Raw genomic sequence first — 19,433 nt, forward strand, 5'->3', positions numbered from 1 at the left:
TCTCTGTTTCACTCGTGTTCTTTCTTTCTCTCTCTAGCTCTCTGTTTCACTCGTGTTCTTTCTCTCTCTAGCTCTCTGTTTCACTCGTGTTCTTTCTCTCTCTAGCTCTGTTTCACTCGTGTTCTTTCTCTCTCTAGCTCTCTGTTTCACTCGTGTTCTTTCTTTCTCTCTCTAGCTCTCTGTTTCACTCGTGTTCTTTCTCTCTCTAGCTCTCTGTTTCACTCGTGTTCTTTCTCTCTCTAGCTCTCTGTTTCACTCGTGTTCTTTCTCTCTCTAGCTCTGTTTCACTCGTGTTCTCTCTCTCTAGCTCTGTTTCACTCGTGTTCTCTCTCTCTCTAGCTCTCTGTTTCACTCGTGTTCTTTCTCTCTCTAGCTCTCTGTTTCACTCGTGTTCTTTCTCTCTCTAGCTCTGTTTCACTCGTGTTCTTTCTCTCTCTAGCTCTCTGTTTCACTCGTGTTCTTTCTCTCTCTAGCTCTCTGTTTCACTCGTGTTCTCTCTCTCTCTAGCTCTCTGTTTCACTCGTGTTCTTTCTCTCTCTAGCTCTGTTTCACTCGTGTTCTTTCTTTCTCTCTCTAGCTCTCTGTTTCACTCGTGTTCTCTCTCTCTCTAGCTCTCTGTTTCACTCGTGTTCTTTCTCTCTCTAGCTCTGTTTCACTCGTGTTCTTTCTTCTCTCTCTAGCTCTCTGTTTCACTCGTGTTCTTTCTCTCTCTAGCTCTCTGTTTCACTCGTGTTCTTTCTCTCTCTAGCTCTGTTTCACTCGTGTTCTTTCTCTCTCTAGCTCTGTTTCACTCGTGTCTCTCTCTCTCTCTAGCTCTCTGTTTCACTCGTGTTCTTTCTCTCTCTAGCTCTGTTTCACTCGTGTTCTTTCTCTCTCTAGCTCTCTGTTTCACTCGTGTTCTTTCTCTCTCTAGCTCTGTTTCACTCGTGTTCTTTCTCTCTCTAGCTCTGTTTCACTCGTGTTCTTTCTCTCTCTAGCTCTCTGTTTCACTCGTGTTCTTTCTCTCTCTAGCTCTGTTTCACTCGTGTTCTTTCTCTCTCTAGCTCTGTTTCACTCGTGTTCTCTCTCTCCTCTCTAGCTCTCTGTTTCACTCGTGTTCTTTCTCTCTCTAGCTCTCTGTTTCACTCGTGTTCTTTCTCTCTCTAGCTCTCTGTTTCACTCGTGTTCTTTCTTTCTCTCTCTAGCTCTCTGTTTCACTCGTGTTCTTTCTCTCTCTAGCTCTCTGTTTCACTCGTGTTCTTTCTCTCTCTAGCTCTCTGTTTCACTCGTGTTCTTTCTCTCTCTAGCTCTGTTTCACTCGTGTTCTCTCTCTCTAGCTCTGTTTCACTCGTGTTCTCTCTCTCTCTAGCTCTCTGTTTCACTCGTGTTCTTTCTCTCTCTAGCTCTCTGTTTCACTCGTGTTCTTTCTCTCTCTAGCTCTGTTTCACTCGTGTTCTTTCTCTCTCTAGCTCTCTGTTTCACTCGTGTTCTTTCTCTCTCTAGCTCTCTGTTTCACTCGTGTTCTCTCTCTCTCTAGCTCTCTGTTTCACTCGTGTTCTTTCTCTCTCTAGCTCTGTTTCACTCGTGTTCTTTCTCTCTCTAGCTCTGTTTCACTCGTGTTCTCTCTCTCCTCTCTAGCTCTCTGTTTCACTCGTGTTCTTTCTCTCTCTAGCTCTCTGTTTCACTCGTGTTCTTTCTCTCTCTAGCTCTGTTTCACTCGTGTTCTTTCTCTCTCTAGCTCTCTGTTTCACTCGTGTTCTTTCTCTCTCTAGCTCTCTGTTTCACTCGTGTTCTTTCTCTCTCTAGCTCTCTGTTTCACTCGTGCTTCTTTCTCTCTCTAGCCTCTGTTTCACTCGTGTTCTTTCTCTCTCTAGCTCTGTTTCACTCGTGTTCTTCTCTCTCTAGCTCTGTTTCACTCGTGTTCTCTCTCTCTCTAGCTCTCTGTTTCACTCGTGTTCTTTCTCTCTCTAGCTCTCTGTTTCACTCGTGTTCTTTCTCTCTCTAGCTCTCTGTTTCACTCGTGTTCTTTCTCTCTCTAGCTCTCTGTTTCACTCGTGTTCTTTCTCTCTCTAGCTCTCTGTTTCACTCGTGTTCTTTCTCTCTCTAGCTCTGTGTTTCACTCGTGTTCTTTCTCTCTCTAGCTCTGTTTCACTCGTGTTCTTTCTCTCTCTAGCTCTGTTTCACTCGTGTTCTCTCTCTCCCTCTCTAGCTCTCTGTTTCACTCGTGTTCTTTCTCTCTCTAGCTCTCTGTTTCACTCGTGTTCTTTCTCTCTCTAGCTCTGTTTCACTCGTGTTCTTTCTCTCTCTAGCTCTCTGTTTCACTCGTGTTCTCTTCTCTCTCTAGCTCTCTGTTTCACTCGTGTTCTTTCTCTCTCTAGCTCTCTGTTTCACTCGTGTTCTTTCTCTCTCTAGCTCTGTTTCACTCGTGTTCTTTCTCTCTCTAGCTCTCTGTTTCACTCGTGTTCTCTCTCTCTCTAGCTCTCTGTTTCACTCGTGTTCTTTCTCTCTCTAGCTCTGTTTCACTCGTGTTCTTTCTCTCTCTAGCTCTGTTTCACTCGTGTTCTCTCTCTCTCTAGCTCTCTGTTTCACTCGTGTTCTTTCTCTCTCTAGCTCTCTGTTTCACTCGTGTTCTTTCTCTCTCTAGCTCTCTGTTTCACTCATGTTCTTTCTTTCTCTAGCTCTGTTTCACTCGTGTTCTTTCTCTCTCTAGCTCTGTTTCACTCGTGTTCTCTCCCTCTCTCTCTAGCTCTCTGTTTCACTCGTGTTCTTTCTCTCTCTAGCTCTCTGTTTCACTCGTGTTCTTTCTCTCTCTAGCTCTGTTTCACTCGTGTTCTCTCTCTCTCTAGCTCTGTTTCACTCGTGTTCTTTCTTTCTCTAGCTCTGTTTCACTCGTGTTCTCTCCCTCTCTAGCTCTCTGTTTCACTCGTGTTCTTTCTTTCTCTCTCTAGCTCTCTGTTTCACTCGTGTTCTTTCTCTCTCTAGCTCTCTGTTTCACTCGTGTTCTTTCTCTCTCTAGCTCTGTTTCACTCGTGTTCTTTCTCTCTCTAGCTCTCTGTTTCACTCGTGTTCTTTCTTTCTCTCTCTAGCTCTCTGTTTCACTCGTGTTCTTTCTCTCTCTAGCTCTCTGTTTCACTCGTGTTCTTTCTCTCTCTAGCTCTCTGTTTCACTCGTGTTCTTTCTCTCTCTAGCTCTGTTTCACTCGTGTTCTCTCTCTCTAGCTCTGTTTCACTCGTGTTCTCTCTCTCTCTAGCTCTCTGTTTCACTCGTGTTCTTTCTCTCTCTAGCTCTCTGTTTCACTCGTGTTCTTTCTCTCTCTAGCTCTGTTTCACTCGTGTTCTTTCTCTCTCTAGCTCTCTGTTTCACTCGTGTTCTCTCTCTCCCTCTCTAGCTCTCTGTTTCACTCGTGTTCTTTCTCTCTCTAGCTCTCTGTTTCACTCGTGTTCTTTCTCTCTCTAGCTCTGTTTCACTCGTGTTCTTTCTCTCTCTAGCTCTCTGTTTCACTCGTGTTCTTCTCTCTCTAGCTCTCTGTTTCACTCGTGTTCTTTCTCTCTCTAGCTCTGTTTCACTCGTGTTCTTTCTTTCTCTCTCTAGCTCTCTGTTTCACTCGTGTTCTCTCTCTCTCTCTAGCTAGCTCTGTTTCACTCGTGTTCTTTCTCTCTCTAGCTCTCTGTTTCACTCGTGTTCTTTCTCTCTCTAGCTCTCTGTTTCACTCGTGTTCTTTCTCTCTCTAGCTCTCTGTTTCACTCGTGTTCTCTCTCTCTCTAGCTCTCTGTTTCACTCGTGTTCTTTCTCTCTCTAGCTCTGTTTCACTCGTGTTCTCTCCTCTCTCTCTAGCTCTCTGTTTCACTCGTGTTCTTTCTCTCTCTAGCTCTGTTTCACTCGTGTTCTTTCTCTCTCTAGCTCTGTTTCACTCGTGTTCTTTCTCTCTCTAGCTCTCTGTTTCACTCGTGTTCTTTCTCTCTCTAGCTCTGTTTCACTCGTGTTCTTTCTCTCTCTAGCTCTCTGTTTCACTCGTGTTCTCTCTCTCCCTCTCTAGCTCTCTGTTTCACTCGTGTTCTTTCTCTCTCTAGCTCTCTGTTTCACTCGTGTTCTTTCTCTCTCTAGCTCTGTTTCACTCGTGTTCTTTCTCTCTCTAGCTCTCTGTTTCACTCGTGTTCTTTCTCTCTCTAGCTCTCTGTTTCACTCGTGTTCTTTCTCTCTCTAGCTCTCTGTTTCACTCGTGTTCTTTCTCTCTCTAGCTCTGTTTCACTCGTGTTCTTTCTTTCTCTCTCTAGCTCTCTGTTTCACTCGTGTTCTTCTCTCTCTAGCTCTGTTTCACTCGTGTTCTTTCTCTCTCTAGCTCTGTTTCACTCGTGTTCTCTCTCTCCCTCTCTAGCTCTCTGTTTCACTCGTGTTCTTTCTCTCTCTAGCTCTCTGTTTCACTCGTGTTCTTTCTCTCTCTAGCTCTGTTTCACTCGTGTTCTTTCTCTCTCTAGCTCTCTGTTTCACTCGTGTTCTTTCTCTCTCTAGCTCTCTGTTTCACTCGTGTTCTTTCTCTCTCTAGCTCTCTGTTTCACTCATGTTCTTTCTTTCTCTAGCTCTGTTTCACTCGTGTTCTCTCTCTCTCTAGCTCTCTGTTTCACTCGTGTTCTTTCTCTCTCTAGCTCTCTGTTTCACTCGTGTTCTTTCTCTCTCTAGCTCTGTTTCACTCGTGTTCTCTCCCTCTCTCTCTAGCTCTCTGTTTCACTCGTGTTCTTTCTCTCTCTAGCTCTCTGTTTCACTCGTGTTCTTTCTCTCTCTAGCTCTGTTTCACTCGTGTTCTTTCTCTCTCTAGCTCTCTGTTTCACTCGTGTTCTTTCTCTCTCTAGCTCTCTGTTTCACTCGTGTTCTCTCTCTCCCTCTCTAGCTCTCTGTTTCACTCGTGTTCTTTCTCTCTCTAGCTCTGTTTCACTCGTGTTCTTTCTCTCTCTAGCTCTCTGTTTCACTCGTGTTCTCTCTCTCCCTCTCTAGCTCTCTGTTTCACTCGTGTTCTTTCTCTCTCTAGCTCTCTGTTTCACTCGTGTTCTTTCTCTCTCTAGCTCTGTTTCACTCGTGTTCTTTCTCTCTCTAGCTCTCTGTTTCACTCGTGTTCTTTCTCTCCCTCTCTAGCTCTCTGTTTCACTCGTGTTCTCTCTCTCCCTCTCTAGCTCTCTGTTTCACTCGTGTTCTTTCTCTCTCTAGCTCTGTTTCACTCGTGTTCTTTCTCTCTCTAGCTCTCTGTTTCACTCGTGTTCTTTCTCTCTCTAGCTCTGTTTCACTCGTGTTCTTTCTCTCTCTAGCTCTCTGTTTCACTCGTGTTCTTTCTCTCTCTAGCTCTCTGTTTCACTCGTGTTCTTTCTCTCTCTAGCTCTGTTTCACTCGTGTTCTTTCTCTCTCTAGCTCTCTGTTTCACTCGTGTTCTCTCTCTCTAGCTCTCTGTTTCACTCGTGTTCTTTCTTTCTCTCTCTAGCTCTGTTTCACTCGTGTTCTTTCTCTCTCTAGCTCTCTGTTTCACTCGTGTTCTTTCTCTCTCTAGCTCTCTGTTTCACTCGTGTTCTTTCTCTCTCTAGCTCTGTTTCACTCGTGTTCTCTCTCTCTAGCTCTGTTTCACTCGTGTTCTTTCTCTCTCTAGCTCTCTGTTTCACTCGTGTTCTTTCTCTCTCTAGCTCTCTGTTTCACTCGTGTTCTTTCTCTCTCTAGCTCTGTTTCATTCGTGTTCTCTCTCTCTCTCTCTAGCTCTCTGTTTCACTCGTGTTCTTACTTTCTCTCTCTAGCTCTGTTTCACTCGTGTTCTTTCTCTCTCTAGCTCTCTGTTTCACTCGTGTTCTTTCTCTCTCTAGCTCTGTTTCACTCGTGTTCTCTCTCTCTAGCTCTGTTTCACTCGTGTTCTCTCTCTCTAGCTCTCTGTTTCACTCGGGTTCTTTCTCTCTCTAGCTCTCTGTTTCACTCGTGTTCTTTCTCTCTCTAGCTCTCTGTTTCACTCGTGTTCTTTCTCTCTCTAGCTCTCTGTTTCACTCGTGTTCTTTCTCTCTCTCTCTAGCTCTCTGTTTCACTCGTGTTCTCTCTTTCTCTCTCTAGCTCTCTGTTTCACTCGTGTTCTTTCTCTCTCTAGCTCTGTTTCACTCGTATTCTTTCTCTCTCTAGCTCTCTGTTTCACTCGTGTTCTTTCTCTCTCTAGCTCTGTTTCACTCGTGTTCTCTCTCTCCCTCTCTAGCTCTCTGTTTCACTCGTGTTCTTTCTCTCTCTAGCTCTCTGTTTCACTCGTGTTCTCTCTCTCTCTCTCTAGCTCTCTGTTTCACTCGTGTTCTTTCTCTCTCTAGCTCTGTTTCACTCGTGTTCTCTCTCTCTCTCTCTAGCTCTCTGTTTCACTCGTGTTCTCTCTCTCTCTCTCTAGCTCTCTGTTTCACTCGTGTTCTCTCTCTCTCTCTCTAGCTCTCTGTTTCACTCGTGTTCTCTCTCTCTAGCTCTCTGTTTTACTCTTGTTCTCTCTCTCTCTAGCTCTCCGTTTCACTTGTTTTCTCTCACTCTCTCTCCCTCTCTCTAGCTCAGTTTCACTCATTCTTTCTCTCTCTCCCCCTTTCTAGTTCTGTTTCACTTGTTCTCTCTATCCCTCTCTAGCACTGTTTCACTCTCTCTTTCTCTCTCTCTCTCTTCTGTTGATAGTGTTTCCTCCTTTCTGTGGTCTCATGAGGCATGAACAGGAGTGCCTACCATTCACATGACAGTGATTAAACCTGGATATGTACAGTTGAAGTCAGAAGTTTACATACACCTGCCAAATACATTTAAACTCAGTTTTTCACAATTCCTGACATTTAATCCTTGTAAAAATGCCATGACTTAGGTCAGTTAGGATCACCACTTTATTTAAAGAATGTGAAATGTCAGAATAATAGTAATAGAGAATGATTTATTTCAGCTTTTATTTCTTTCATCACATTCACAGTGGGTCTGAAGTTTACATACACTCAATTAGTATTTGGTAGCATTACCTTTAAATTATGTAACTTGGGTCAAACGTTTCGGGAAGCCTTTCACAAGCTTCCCGCAATAAGTTGGGTGAATTTCGACCCATTCCTCCTGACAGAGCTGGTGAGAGACAGAATAACAACAACAAAAAATCCAGAAAAATGCATGTCAAAAATGTTATAAAATGATTTGCATTTTAATGAGGGAAATAAGTATTTTACCCCTCTGCAAAACATGACTTAGTACTTGGTGGCAAAACCCTTGTTGGCAATCACAGAGGTCAGACGTTTCTTGCAGTTGGCCACCAGGTTTGCACACATCTCAGGAGGGATTTTGTCCCACTCCTCTTTGCAGATCTTCTCCAAGTCACTAAGGTTTTGAGGCTGATGTTTGGTAACTCGAACCTTCAGCTCCCTCCACAGATTTTCTATGGGATTAAGGTCTGGAGACTGGCTAGGCCACTCCAGGACCTTAATGTGCTTCTTCTTGAGCCAGTCCTTTGTTGCCTTGGCCGTGTGTTTTGGGTCATTGTCATGCTGGAATACCCATCCACGACCCATTTTCAATGCCCTGGCTGAGGGAAGGAGGTTCTCACCCAAGATTTGACGGTACATGGCCCCGTCCATCGTCCCTTTGATGCGGTGAAGTTGTCCTGTCCCCTTAGCAGAAAAACACCCCCAAAGCATAATGTTTCCACCTCCATGTTTGACGGTGGGGATGGTGTTCTTGGGGTCATAGGCAGCATTCCTCCTCCTCCAAACACGGCGAGTTGAGTTGATGCCAAAGAGCTCCATTTTGGTCTCATCTGACCACAACACTTTCATCCAGTTGTCCTCTGAATCATTCAGATGTTCATTAGCAAACTTCAGACGGGCATGTATATGTGCTTTCTTGAGCAGGGGGACCTTGCGGGCGCTGCAGGATTTCAGTCCTTCACGGCGTAGTGTGTTACCAATTGTTTTCTTGGTGACTATGGTCCCAGCTGTCTTGAGATCATTGACAAGATCCTCTCGTGTAGTTCTGGGCTGATTCCTCACCGTTCTCAAGATCATTGCAACTCCACGAGGTGAGATCTTGCATGGAGCCCCAGGCCGAGGGAGATTGACAGTTCTTTTGTGTTTCTTCCATTTGCGAATAATCGCACCAACTGTTGTCACCTTCTCACCAAGCTGCTTGGCGATGGTCTTGTAGCCCATTCCAGCCTTGTGTAGGTCTACAGTCTTGTCCCTGACATCCTTGGAGAGCTCTTTGGTCTTGGCCATGGTGGAGAGTTTGGAATCTGATTGATTGCTTCTGTGGACAGGTGTATTTTATACAGGTAACAAGCTGAGATTAGGAGCACTCCCTTTAAGAGTGTGCTCCTAATCTCAGCTCGTTACCTGTATAAAAGACACCTGGGAGCCAGAAATCTTTCTGATTGAGAGGGGGTCAAATACTTATTTCCCTCATTAAAATGCAAATCAATTTATATCATTTTTGACATGCGTTTTTCTGATTTTTTTTGTTGTTATTCTGTCTCTCACTGTTCAAATAAACCTACCATTAAAATTATAGACTGATCATTTCTTTGTCAGTGGGCAAACGTACAAAATTAGCAGGGGATCAAATACTTTTTTCCCTCACTGTATGCATGTGTCCAAAATAGCACCCTATTCCGTATATAGTGCACTTATTTTGACGAGAGTCCTATGGGCCTTGGTCGAATGTAGTGCACTATATAGGGAATAGGTGCCATTTGGGACGAACTTTATGTGCTGAATACGTGGCTTTATTATGTCGACAGAACTGCATGCTGGGATTGGACCAGGATCAAGTATGGATTGGCTCCCAGGATTCCATCATTTACATAATTGACACTTGCAGCATGTCCTGCAATAAGCAGCTGACAGAGCACCGGCATGAGGTTATGGACTTTGCCCTGGAGGAGAGTGACAAGATGAGGTAAAATGTTACCAATGTAACCAAAATGCTACCAACTGAGCCAGTCTTCCCTGTGGCTCAGTTGGTAGAGCATGGTGTTTGCAACGCCAGCATGGTGTGTGCAATGCCAGGGTTGTGGGTTCGATTCCCACGGGGGGCCAGTATAAAAAACAAAACAAAAATGCATGAAATGCATACATTCACTACTGTAAGTCGCTCTGGATAAGAGCGTCTGCTAAATGACTTAAATGTAAAATGTACCATATGTCTGTGTCCCTGAGGGCACCCTATTCCCTATATACTGTAGGGAACTCCTTTTGACCAGGGCCCATATGGTAAACATTTGTGCACTATGTGTGTAGGGATTAGGGTACCATTTGGGACACAGTTGGAGTCCTCTTCATGCTACAGTCACTTCACCCTCACAAACTGTTAACCCATGTGTGATGCTCAGGATTCTATGTTGAAGGAAGGATAATGTGTTAGAACTGCCTGTTCAAATGACCAATGCACTTTTTGCAGAAAGTAGTTCTTCTAACTGACCTCACCCCAGTATCATTTTGAAAGGCTCTTAGAACGTGGTGTTCAGTGTTCTGATGCCTATTTCCAACCAGCAGAAGGCAGCAGTGTACTTAAACTACACTTTACTTTGCCCTCAGTGAATAATCAGTAGTTAGACCACAATCAGGCTTCTACATGGTGCTTGTTTTAATCCAACTGTCCCTCTCCTCCCTCCCAGCCAGACATACTCCTGTAGTGCCGATGGAACAGTCATTCTGTGGGACCTCTCAACACTAAAAGTGAAAAAGCAGTTTCAACTGACCTGTGATAGGCTTATGTCCATTCAGCTCTTCAATGGAACACTGTGGTGCTGTAAGTAAACTCACTCAGTCATAGTTACTCTAACTGTATATTATTATTATTATTTTATATACTCCTATGTATTGTATACCCTGCCAATGATCAATTAACAGTGTGTCAACTGACCATAAGATAACATGCTAACAACAGCAAAGCATCTAGACAGAAACTTTAGTTTGTTTTGTTTCTATCTGTTGTTATGTTGACTAGGTGCCAGAGACGGCATCGTTGAACTGAGGAAGAACGGAACGCCACATCGTAAGATGACACTTCCTGAGGATCTACAGAACATGCCCACTGAGTTCAGCAGCCTCATCCTCTTCTTGGAGGTAGTAGGCCCATGTTCCCTTCATCTTGGAGATTTCACTGAACCAAGATCTTTATCTCATGCTAGCCTTCACCTTGGAGATTTCACTGAACCAAGATCTTTATCTCATGCTAGGCCTTCACCTTGGAGATTTCACTGAACCAAGATCTTTATCTCATGCTAGACCTTCACCTTGGGGATTTCACTGAACCAAGATCTTTATCTCATGCTAGGCCTTCACCTTGGAGATTTCACTGAACCAAGATCTTTATCTCATGCTAGGCCTTCACCTTGGAGATTTCACTGAACCAAGATCTTTATCTCATGCTAGGCCTTCTCCATGGTCTCCGAGTGGTCTCAATAATCAAGCCAGACACTATGTATTTTTGCAGCCTTCCAACAGTCAGTTTGCTTGTCATGAGAGTGTCATGAGCTGATGGCTAAACCAGTCCACTGTGTGTTTCTTTCAGAGGGGCCAGTTGTGGACGAGCTGTTCTGATTCTGACGAGCTCTGTCTGTGGCACTGTAAAGACCTGACCAAGCCTTTCCTGAGGGTGCAGCTGCAGAACTGTACAGGGGTCAACTGTATGATCAAGGTTAAGAATCAGGTGAGAAAATAATGTTCTCAGTTGGACACCTGCTGTTCTTTGCATGTTTTGCTGGTAACACTTTATTGGAATGGTACCAACATAAGAACCTCTTTAACACATTACTATTAACACATACAAAACACATTCATAAGATTCTGTCAACAACAGTCTTTCTCAGGTGTTGCAATTTCTACAAAAGCTTGTAAAGTAGCAGTTAAAATAGTTCAGTACACCATACCATCATTCATTTATCTTCTTTCTCATAGTAATGATCAGAGTGTCCAGAGCGAATGCTGATTTTTATTTCAGTAGTAAATGTCACAGTACAACTGCAAATCCTCAACAAGCTCCTCTTCATTGTTTGTCTCCTCCCCCTCCCTCGTCCAGATCTGGGTTGGCTGCAGCGGGCCGAGCCCTGACCAGTGCAGGAGGAGTGGGAAGATCTACATAGTGGACACAGAGAGCCACAGTGTAGAGAAGGAGCTGATGGCCCACACAGACAGTGTCCAGGCACTGTGCTCTGCAGAGGGCCGCTATGTACTCAGCGGCTCCGCCTGCCAGGATGGAAAAATCGCCATTTGGAAGGTTGAGTAGAGGACGAGTAGCCTGGTCCAGTATCTGTTTGTGTGGTTTTGCCAAATCTTTTAAGTGAATAAAATGTTTGGCACAACAATGACAGGAGTTTCCTAAACAGCAGAAATAGATGTGGGACCAGGTTAGAGGAAGAGCCCTGCAGACCCTGAGGAGTCCTACAGGTCTGAAGAAAGAAAGGCCCTCAAACTCAACTCTGAACCTGGAAGCCAGTTCCACTGCTTTGTTTCATTGTTCCCCTCTAATCAGGGACTGATTTAGACCTGGGACATCAGGTGGTTGCAATGAATTAGCAGGTAGAACAGAAAAGCAGCAGGCTCTGGAACTCGTAGGGTCAGATTTGAACGTCCCTGCTATAGACTATAAATTGTTCTTATTTTCCCTGAACACCTCAGAGAGACAGTGAGCTTCTAAATGTTTTTTCAAAGCTTTGTTCTAAAATGTGCTTTTCCTGTATTAAAGACTCAAGGTTGGCCATTTTGTTTTTCACATCCTTCCACGTCTGTGTCCCAAATGGCCCCACGCTGCTCCACCTTGTGGTCTGCCCCCCAACCCCCACGCGCCCACCGGGCTGCCCCCCCCCCCCGCGCTCCACCTTGTGGTCTGCCCCCCAACCCCACCACGCTGCTCCACCTTGTGGTCTCCCCCCCAACCCCACCACGCTGCTCCACCTTGTGGTCTCCCCCCCAACCCCACCACGCTGCTCCACCTTGTGGTCTCCCCCCCAACCCCACCACGCTGCTCCACCTTGTGGTCTACCCCCCAACCCCACCACGCTGCTCCACCTTGTGGTCTGCCCCCCAACCCCACCACGCTGCTCCACCTTGTGGTCTGTCCCCCAACCCCACCACGCTGCTCCACCTTGTGGTCTCCCCCCCAACCCCACCACGCTGCTCCACCTTGTGGTCTCCCCCCCAACCCCACCACGCTGCTCCACCTTGTGGTCTGCCCCCCCAACCCCACCACGCTGCTCCACCTTGTGGTCTGCCCCCCAACCCCACCACACTGCTCCACCTTGTGGTCTAAACCCCCCCTCCACCTTGTGGGCTAACCCCCGCCCGCCGTACTCAGCAGCACCACCTTGTTCAAAAATCCTTGTGAGGACCCTGCTATTCCCTACGTACACTACTTTTGACCAGGGCCCTATAGAGAATAGGGCGCCATTAGGGACGTAGACAGTATACAGTGGACAGTGAGGCTCAGGGAATTACATGATCATGAAGAACCCTGTCATCCTCTGTTCTCTTTACGTTGGGGTCTGCCTTTATATACTGGATGATGATGTAATAGCATTTCTCTGACTGTTTCACAACGTTTGGATTTATTTCACTAACAATATTCTGGATACACTAAATGTCTGCTTTCAGATTCATATTTCCGCCTCACCCATGTCTTAGCTGTCACATACAATAAAAAAATGATTGTACAGTTATTTTTTTTTATTCCTATACTCATTCATGCAAGTCAGCCTTTCTTTCATTTACAGAGAAGGCTGAAATAGGTATTGAATACAAACCATTGTCATCTAAAATCATCTGCTGAACAGTTAGCATGTGCTTCACCCCATCCTATAGGCACTGAGGGTGTCACGCCTTGACCGTAGAGATCCTTATTATTCTCTATGTTTGGTTAGGTCAGGGTGTGACTCGGGTGGGAACATTCTACATTTTCTATTTCTTTGTTGGCCGGGTATGATTCCCAATCAGAGGCAGCTGTCTATCGTTGTCTCTGATTGGGGATCATACTTAGGCAGCCCTTTTCCCACCTGTGATTGTGGGATGTTGTTTTTGTATAGCTGCTTAGAAGCCTGCAAGACTTTATGTTCGTGTTTTTGTATTTTGTTATTTTGAGGGTGTTCATTTTAATAAAAGGAAAAATGTTCGCCAACCACGCTGCACCCTGGTCTCCTTCATACGACGAACGTGACAGAGGGTTAGTTCTTCAGTGAATAAGTCTTAGTTAGCCCTTTAGAGCGAGGTTGCTTTGGGTGTGAACAGTGAACAGATCAGTGATTCTGTATCTTACTATGGCAGGCATTGCAATCCTCATCTTCCCGTCAACGTTGTGGGCAGGGATTCAGTGGTCTGGCCGAGGGTGGTGGGAGGCTGCTATAATGGGCTCTCGAGTGGCGCAGTGGTCTAAGGCACTCATTTCAGTGCTAGAGGTGTCACTATAGACACCCTGGTTCGATTCCAGGCTGTATCACAACCGGCCATGATTCAGAGTCCCATAAGGTGGCACACAATTGGCCCAGCATCGTCCGGGTTTGGCAGGTGTAGGCCGTCGATGTAAATAATATTTTTTTCTCAACTGTCTTGCCTAGTTTAAATAAAGGTTACATAAAAAAAATATATATATATATAACAATTATGCACCCTGGGGTTACGTCCCAAATGGCACCCTATTCCCTATAAAGTGCACAACTTTTGATCAGGGCTATGGGCAAAATTACTGCACTATTTAGGGAATAGGGTGCCATTTAGTACGCCGACTGGGTCTCTGCTATGGGCCTGGCTTGCTGTGTGTTGTAGTATTATGCATGGGAGTTAATGAAAGGAATGTTTAGGGATGTGTCCGTTAGACAATAGAAACACAGAGTTCTCTTGCTGTGTCGTGGGTGGGTGGGTGTGAATGGCATGTAAATGTGAGTATTTAACCACAGAAAACTCTGTTGTCAAAGCATTTTTTTGCATTGGAAAATAATATTATTTCTAATGTATTTAGCTACTTGTAATATCAATGTTGACATTTTATGAAACATTTATGAAAATTGTATTAGTCACTTGTATAAGAAAATAAGGTTTTGTGAAGTACTGGCACTCTCACTGATGTAATTGTCATGTGAAAAGCTATTTACAAGTAGAACGAGTTATGAATTTGCGTTTTGCCAGCTGAGATGGTCAGTGAGTCCACTGGGCATGGTCACTACCTGGTCACTACCTGGTCACTACCTGGTCACTACACTGGTCACTACCTGGTCACTACCTGGTCACTACACGGTCACTACACGTCAGCCATATTGGAACTATTAGGATGCAGTGCTGCTGTGTCAGTGGTTACCGAGAGTAGGGAGCTAGAGCACCGTGTTGTGGAGAAACCGAAACGGAGAGGGAACTACTCACAGCTATACGGTTAATACGGGATTGTAACACAGTTATTTGCAGGATAGGAGACCGGTTAACGGAAATAGTGGAGGTGGATCTTCGATAGTAAAGATATACGTGAGTATAACGTGGCCTTATCATTTTTGAATGATGTGGAGGATATTAAATAACTTTAACATTAGCCAGTTAGCATAGAAAGACCCCAGTCATTGACAATGGGTTGCGGTGAGAGTCGGAGCTTTCAGTTAGCCTACTTTCATTAGCGTTTTTGGTGGAGAAAATACGGTTTCATTTGATGGCGAAAAGGGGGATATATCCTTTATGCACATGAATATGCATGTTTCTGCAAACAGTGATGCAGTGTCCGAATCTCTCACGCCTAGGTGCAAGGTTCAGCGAACACAGAATGTCTTATTCACATAGTGTGCAGCGAATGGCTACATTTCGAGTGGCAACATTAGGGAAATTATACAATGTTGCTAGTTTAAAACAAAACAAGCGATTACAACATTGTTACAAATTGTAACAACTCTCATGGTTGTTTGGAGAGCTCGCTACATTGTATGTCATTGCATTATATAGTTCCGTAGCCGGCTCAGCCCCAGCCATTCTGCATGCAGTTGTTTAAATGACCTGACTAATGTATAACGTTACTTGCAGGGGAATAGGGGAAGATTAGAGGAGACCCTGGAGTATCCTCTGTATTTGACACGCTGATGTAATTACACAAGTCGAAGGTAGACTGTTCCTTGTTCCACTTGTCTAATAACAAAAAAAACTGCTAAACTCCATAGGCAATTACAAGGCAACAACTAAATTACGACGTAACAAAACATGTATATTAACCATAATTGTGTGAAGAGGTTCACAGATATTGAGCTTTCTTCAGTTACTGCTACAGTGCAAATAGGAGAGACTGCTCATAAACTGTAATGATTCTTGTTTCATTTTTTTTTACAATGAGTTACATTGATTTGTTGACTGCATATGATTGCAGGCAAGCAGCATTATTTTATCTGCATGCCTGAATCATCTATTCTTTTTGTTTGTTTCCACGATCAGTATCATTATTGCCGCCATGCCTGCTGGTGTAACAAGTTAAAGCTAGTGTGTAAAGGGAGGAGTTAGGAAGCCAGTAGGAGGAGGGGCCAGGTGTGTTGGTAAGAGGGTGTCAGGTTATCAGCTCAGTAGCACTGACAGAAGTGATTTGCACCAGTTGGAAATACTCTTACATGTAAATAGCCTACAAATATGCAGTTCTGGAATATCCTGGGCTGCGGAAATGGAGGTACGTGTGCTATATTTATATCCATAATACAACTGACAGTTTTTGAGAAGCAGTGGTAGGCTTGTTTGGCTGAGAACTGAAAGTGTGTCTGTCTCAAGAAGAGTGAGTCAGTGTGCCTGAGATAAGGGCAGGAAGTTTCTCATGTCATGGCCGTGCATGCAGTTGCATGTGAAACGTCACAGACAGGTAAAAGTTGTTTGTAGCATGAACATCATGTTACTAGTGACATGAAGCATTTTTTTTGTAGAGGAATCATACAGGGGTATAGAGAGCAGGAGAACCATACAGAACATTGTACTGAGTGTTCAACCCTCAGAAGAACCCATAGTCTACCTTGTTTGTCAATGTTACCTGATAAATTCCAGGACACCGAGGTATACCTCAGAGAATGTGCTGCTTCAGGGCTAGTCTTCTGATATGAGTCATCTCGTCACATCTAATGGCTTGTAATAACCAGAAATATCAGCAGAGTTATAATGTGGGTATGAGAATAGATGTCTATGTTTCTGCCCATGATGATACGGGTACACACGATGCAATATGTGCCATACACTAACTAACCCTATAGATGTGGTCCTGGTGGAGTAGGCAAAACCATGTGAATGAAACCACACAGTCAAAGACCTGGGTTTCTTTCACCTCCATGTCCTGACAACAATAGTCAAATCAACTGTAGTCAAATCAACTGTAGTCAAATCACTAGTCAAATCAATGAAGGCAGAGATTGTCGACAAATGTAAGCCGAGATTTTGTTGTGTAGAAATTGTACCTTCTGATGTCGACACAGCCCCTCCAGAGGGCGATCCAGCTGTTATGTATTGCGTCACAATGTTTTGAACAAATTCCAATCTCAGGCATAGACAAGCCTTCCGTTCAATTAGATTTGAGATGATCAGATGTTCACTGCCATTGTATGTAATTACATTACACAGATACAGATTGATAATATGTAGATGAAGGAACAGGCTAACCTTGCAATCTCACTTTGCCTCAGGGAACCTCAGGTCTTCAAATTCTCAACTTATTTATGTGGATTCATCGATTGGAATTTTCATTAACCAGACTTATGGTGTAAAAACCCAAATTTACCATCTGTTTGTAGTTATTTCTCTGTCTCTCACTGTATTGTGATGATAGGCTCTCAGTGGAGAAAAGAGGCCTACTGAGCTTGGACATGCATACCTATTTTATTTTATTATTGAACCTTTTACTAGGCCAGTCAGTTAAGAACAAATTCTTATTCACAATGACGGCCTACCCCGGCCAAACCCTAACTTGGGACAACACTGGGCCAATTGTGCACCGCCCTATGGGACTCCAAATCACGGCGGGTTGTGATACAGCCTGGAATTGAACCAGGGTCTGTAGTGACACCTCTCGCTCTGAGATGCAGTGCCTTAGACCGCTGCGCCACTCGGGATACCTACTGTACTCTACTTGACTTTTTAGAAGGCTCACTAAACAGCACGTATAAGGCAGAACCCAGATCAATGACAGGCACAATTCATTATGGATCCCTTTTTCAATATTAACCTTGGCAAGGTACACTCTGAGAAAAGGCTGGCGCTATCGAATACCTTGTCAAATGTTCTTGTTTTAACATTGGTTTGGAGATCTGCTGTGTAAATCAGCCAGCAGCGATTCAATGACGAGTGGATGGGGAGTTGAATTGTGTCTTCTGGGGGGAAAGAAAGGCCTGGAAAGCCCATCAACAGTGATTTATTCAAAACAGTTATGTAAACGTCAATGTGTGTATTAAGACAACAAGGCTGTCAAGTGTTCAACACATTGTAATACAAGCAAGGAAAGATCTGGAAGCAAAAACATTTTATACTCTGTCAGTTAGTCTTTACTAAGAATATAGAACCATCAGTCAATAGTGTTCTTGTCAAGAAGAACGGTGGTCCGTAGTTAAAGAACTACAGGGAATTGTCACGGTTGTTGTCGGTGAAGGAGGACCAATACGCAGCAGGTACGTGTATGCTCGTCTTGATTTTTATTAACTACAAAAATGAACATACAAAATAACAAAACGAACGAACAACTACAAACAGTCTGGTAAAGCATACGGCTTAGACACAGAACAATCACCCACAAATAACACATACAAACACACAATAATATATGGGACTCTCAATCAAAGGCAGATAGACAACACCTGCCTTCAACTGAGAGTCCCAACCCCAATCAACCAAACATAGAAACACACACACTAGACTAACCATAGAATTAACTAAACATAAACCAAAACCCGGAAATACTAAATCAAACACCCTTTACACAAACACACCACCCCGAACCACAAAACAAATACCCCCTGCCACGCCCTGAGCAAACTACAAAACATTTAACCTTATATACTGGCCAGGACGTGACAGTACCCCCCCCTTAAAGGTGCTACCCCAGAAGCACCTTAACAAAAAATAACCCCAAGCAACACCAACAAAAAGTCCCCTTTTCTAAAGGGAGGGTGGCTGCCGTCAACGACGGCACTGTGCGACACCCCCCCTCCCCAACCCACCTATTTCTGGAGGTGGCTCTGGTTCCGGCCGTTCCAGGCTGTTGGGCCACTCTGGCATCGCCGAGGGGCAGTCGGGCCAGTCTGGCATCGCCGGGGGGCAGTCGGGCCAGTCTGGCATCGCCGGGGGACAGTCTGGGCAGTCTGGCAGTTCGGGACAGTCTGGCAGTTCGGGACAGTCTGGGCAGTCTGGCAGTTCGGGACAATCTGGGCAGTCTGGCAGTTCGGGACAATCTGGGCAGTCTGGCAGTTCGGGACAATCTGGGCAGTCTGGCAGTTCGGGACAGTCTGGGCAGTCTGGCCACTCGGGACAGTCTGGGCAGTCTGGCCACTCGGGACAGTCTGGGCAGTCTGGCCACTCGGGACAGTCTGGGCAGTCTGGCCACTCGGGACAGTCTGGGCAGTCCGGCCACTCGGGACAGTCTGGGCAGTCCGGCCACTCGGGACAGTCTGGGCAGTCCGGCCACTCGGGACAGTCTGGGCAGTCCGGCCACTCGGGACAGTCTGGGCAGTCCGGCCACTCGGGACAGTCTGGGCAGTCCGGCCACTCGGGACAGTCTGGGCAGTCCGGCCACTCCGGCAGTTCAGGGCAGTATGGCCACTCCGGCAGTTCAGCGCAGTCTGGCCACTCCGGCAGTTCAGCGCAGTCTGGCCACTCCGGCAGTTCAGCGCAGTCTGGCCACTCCGGCAGTTCAGCGCAGTCTGGCCACTCCGGCAGTTCAGCGCAGTCTGGCCACTCCGGCAGTTCAGCGCAGTCTGACCTCTCTGGCGACTGTTGACTGGCGGGCAGCTCTGGCGACTGTTGACTGGCCGGCAGCTCTGATGATGACTGTTGACTGGCGGGCAGCTCTGATGATGACTGTTGACTGGCGGGCAGCTCTGATGATGACTGTTGACTGGCGGGCAGCTCTGATGATGACTGTTGACTGGCGGGCAGCTCTGATGATGACTGTTGACTGGCGGGCAGCTCTGATGATGACTGTTGACTGGCGGGCAGCTCTGATGATGACTGTTGACTGGCGGGCAGCTCTGATGATGACTGTTGACTGGCGGGCAGCTCTGATGAAGACTGTTGACTGGCGGGCAGCTCTGATGATGACTGTTGACTGGCGGGCAGCTCTGATGATGACTGTTGACTGGCGGGCAGCTCTGATGATGACTGTTGACTGGCGGGCAGCTCTGATGATGACTGTTGACTGGCGGGCTGATGCACTATAATCCTGGTGCGTGGTGCTGGTACCGGATATACCAGCTTATGAACACGCACCTCCAGGCTAGTGCGGGGAGCGGGAACAGGACGAGTCGGACT

At 45.6% G+C, this 19,433-nt stretch overlaps 2 protein-coding genes across 4 annotated transcripts in view; both read left to right on the forward strand.

Annotated features, from left to right (window-relative positions):
- LOC106606080 (DENN domain-containing protein 3) overlaps nucleotides 1–11,764 on the forward strand; it is a 36,665-nt gene extending 24,901 nt beyond the window's left edge. Inside the window, exons 21-25 of the mRNA XM_082959886.1 lie at nucleotides 8,729–8,886; nucleotides 9,605–9,738; nucleotides 9,937–10,055; nucleotides 10,504–10,641; nucleotides 11,011–11,764. Coding sequence (XP_082816012.1) covers nucleotides 8,729–8,886; nucleotides 9,605–9,738; nucleotides 9,937–10,055; nucleotides 10,504–10,641; nucleotides 11,011–11,217 — 756 coding nt within the window. The 3' untranslated portion in view covers nucleotides 11,218–11,764. The remainder of the gene's footprint in view (nucleotides 1–8,728; nucleotides 8,887–9,604; nucleotides 9,739–9,936; nucleotides 10,056–10,503; nucleotides 10,642–11,010) is intronic.
- A 2,493-nt stretch (nucleotides 11,765–14,257) lies between these two features.
- Nucleotides 14,258–19,433, forward strand: part of LOC106606028 (focal adhesion kinase 1) — a 136,673-nt gene continuing 131,497 nt past the window's right edge. For 2 of the 3 annotated variants that reach the window (XM_082959895.1, XM_082959896.1), the window contains exon 1: nucleotides 14,258–14,435. Coding sequence is in view for 1 of the 3 variants with exons in the window: in XM_082959892.1 (XP_082816018.1) it covers nucleotides 15,570–15,606 (37 nt within the window). In the remaining 2 variants the exon portion in view is untranslated. Of the gene's footprint in view, nucleotides 14,436–15,477; nucleotides 15,607–19,433 lie in introns of those variants that run through there. The other variant, XM_082959892.1, reaches the window with a different exon arrangement.

This window comes from Salmo salar, chromosome 02 (assembly GCF_965601325.2).
Source record: "Salmo salar chromosome 02, fSalSal1, whole genome shotgun sequence".
Classification (NCBI taxonomy): domain Eukaryota; kingdom Metazoa; phylum Chordata; class Actinopteri; order Salmoniformes; family Salmonidae; genus Salmo; species Salmo salar.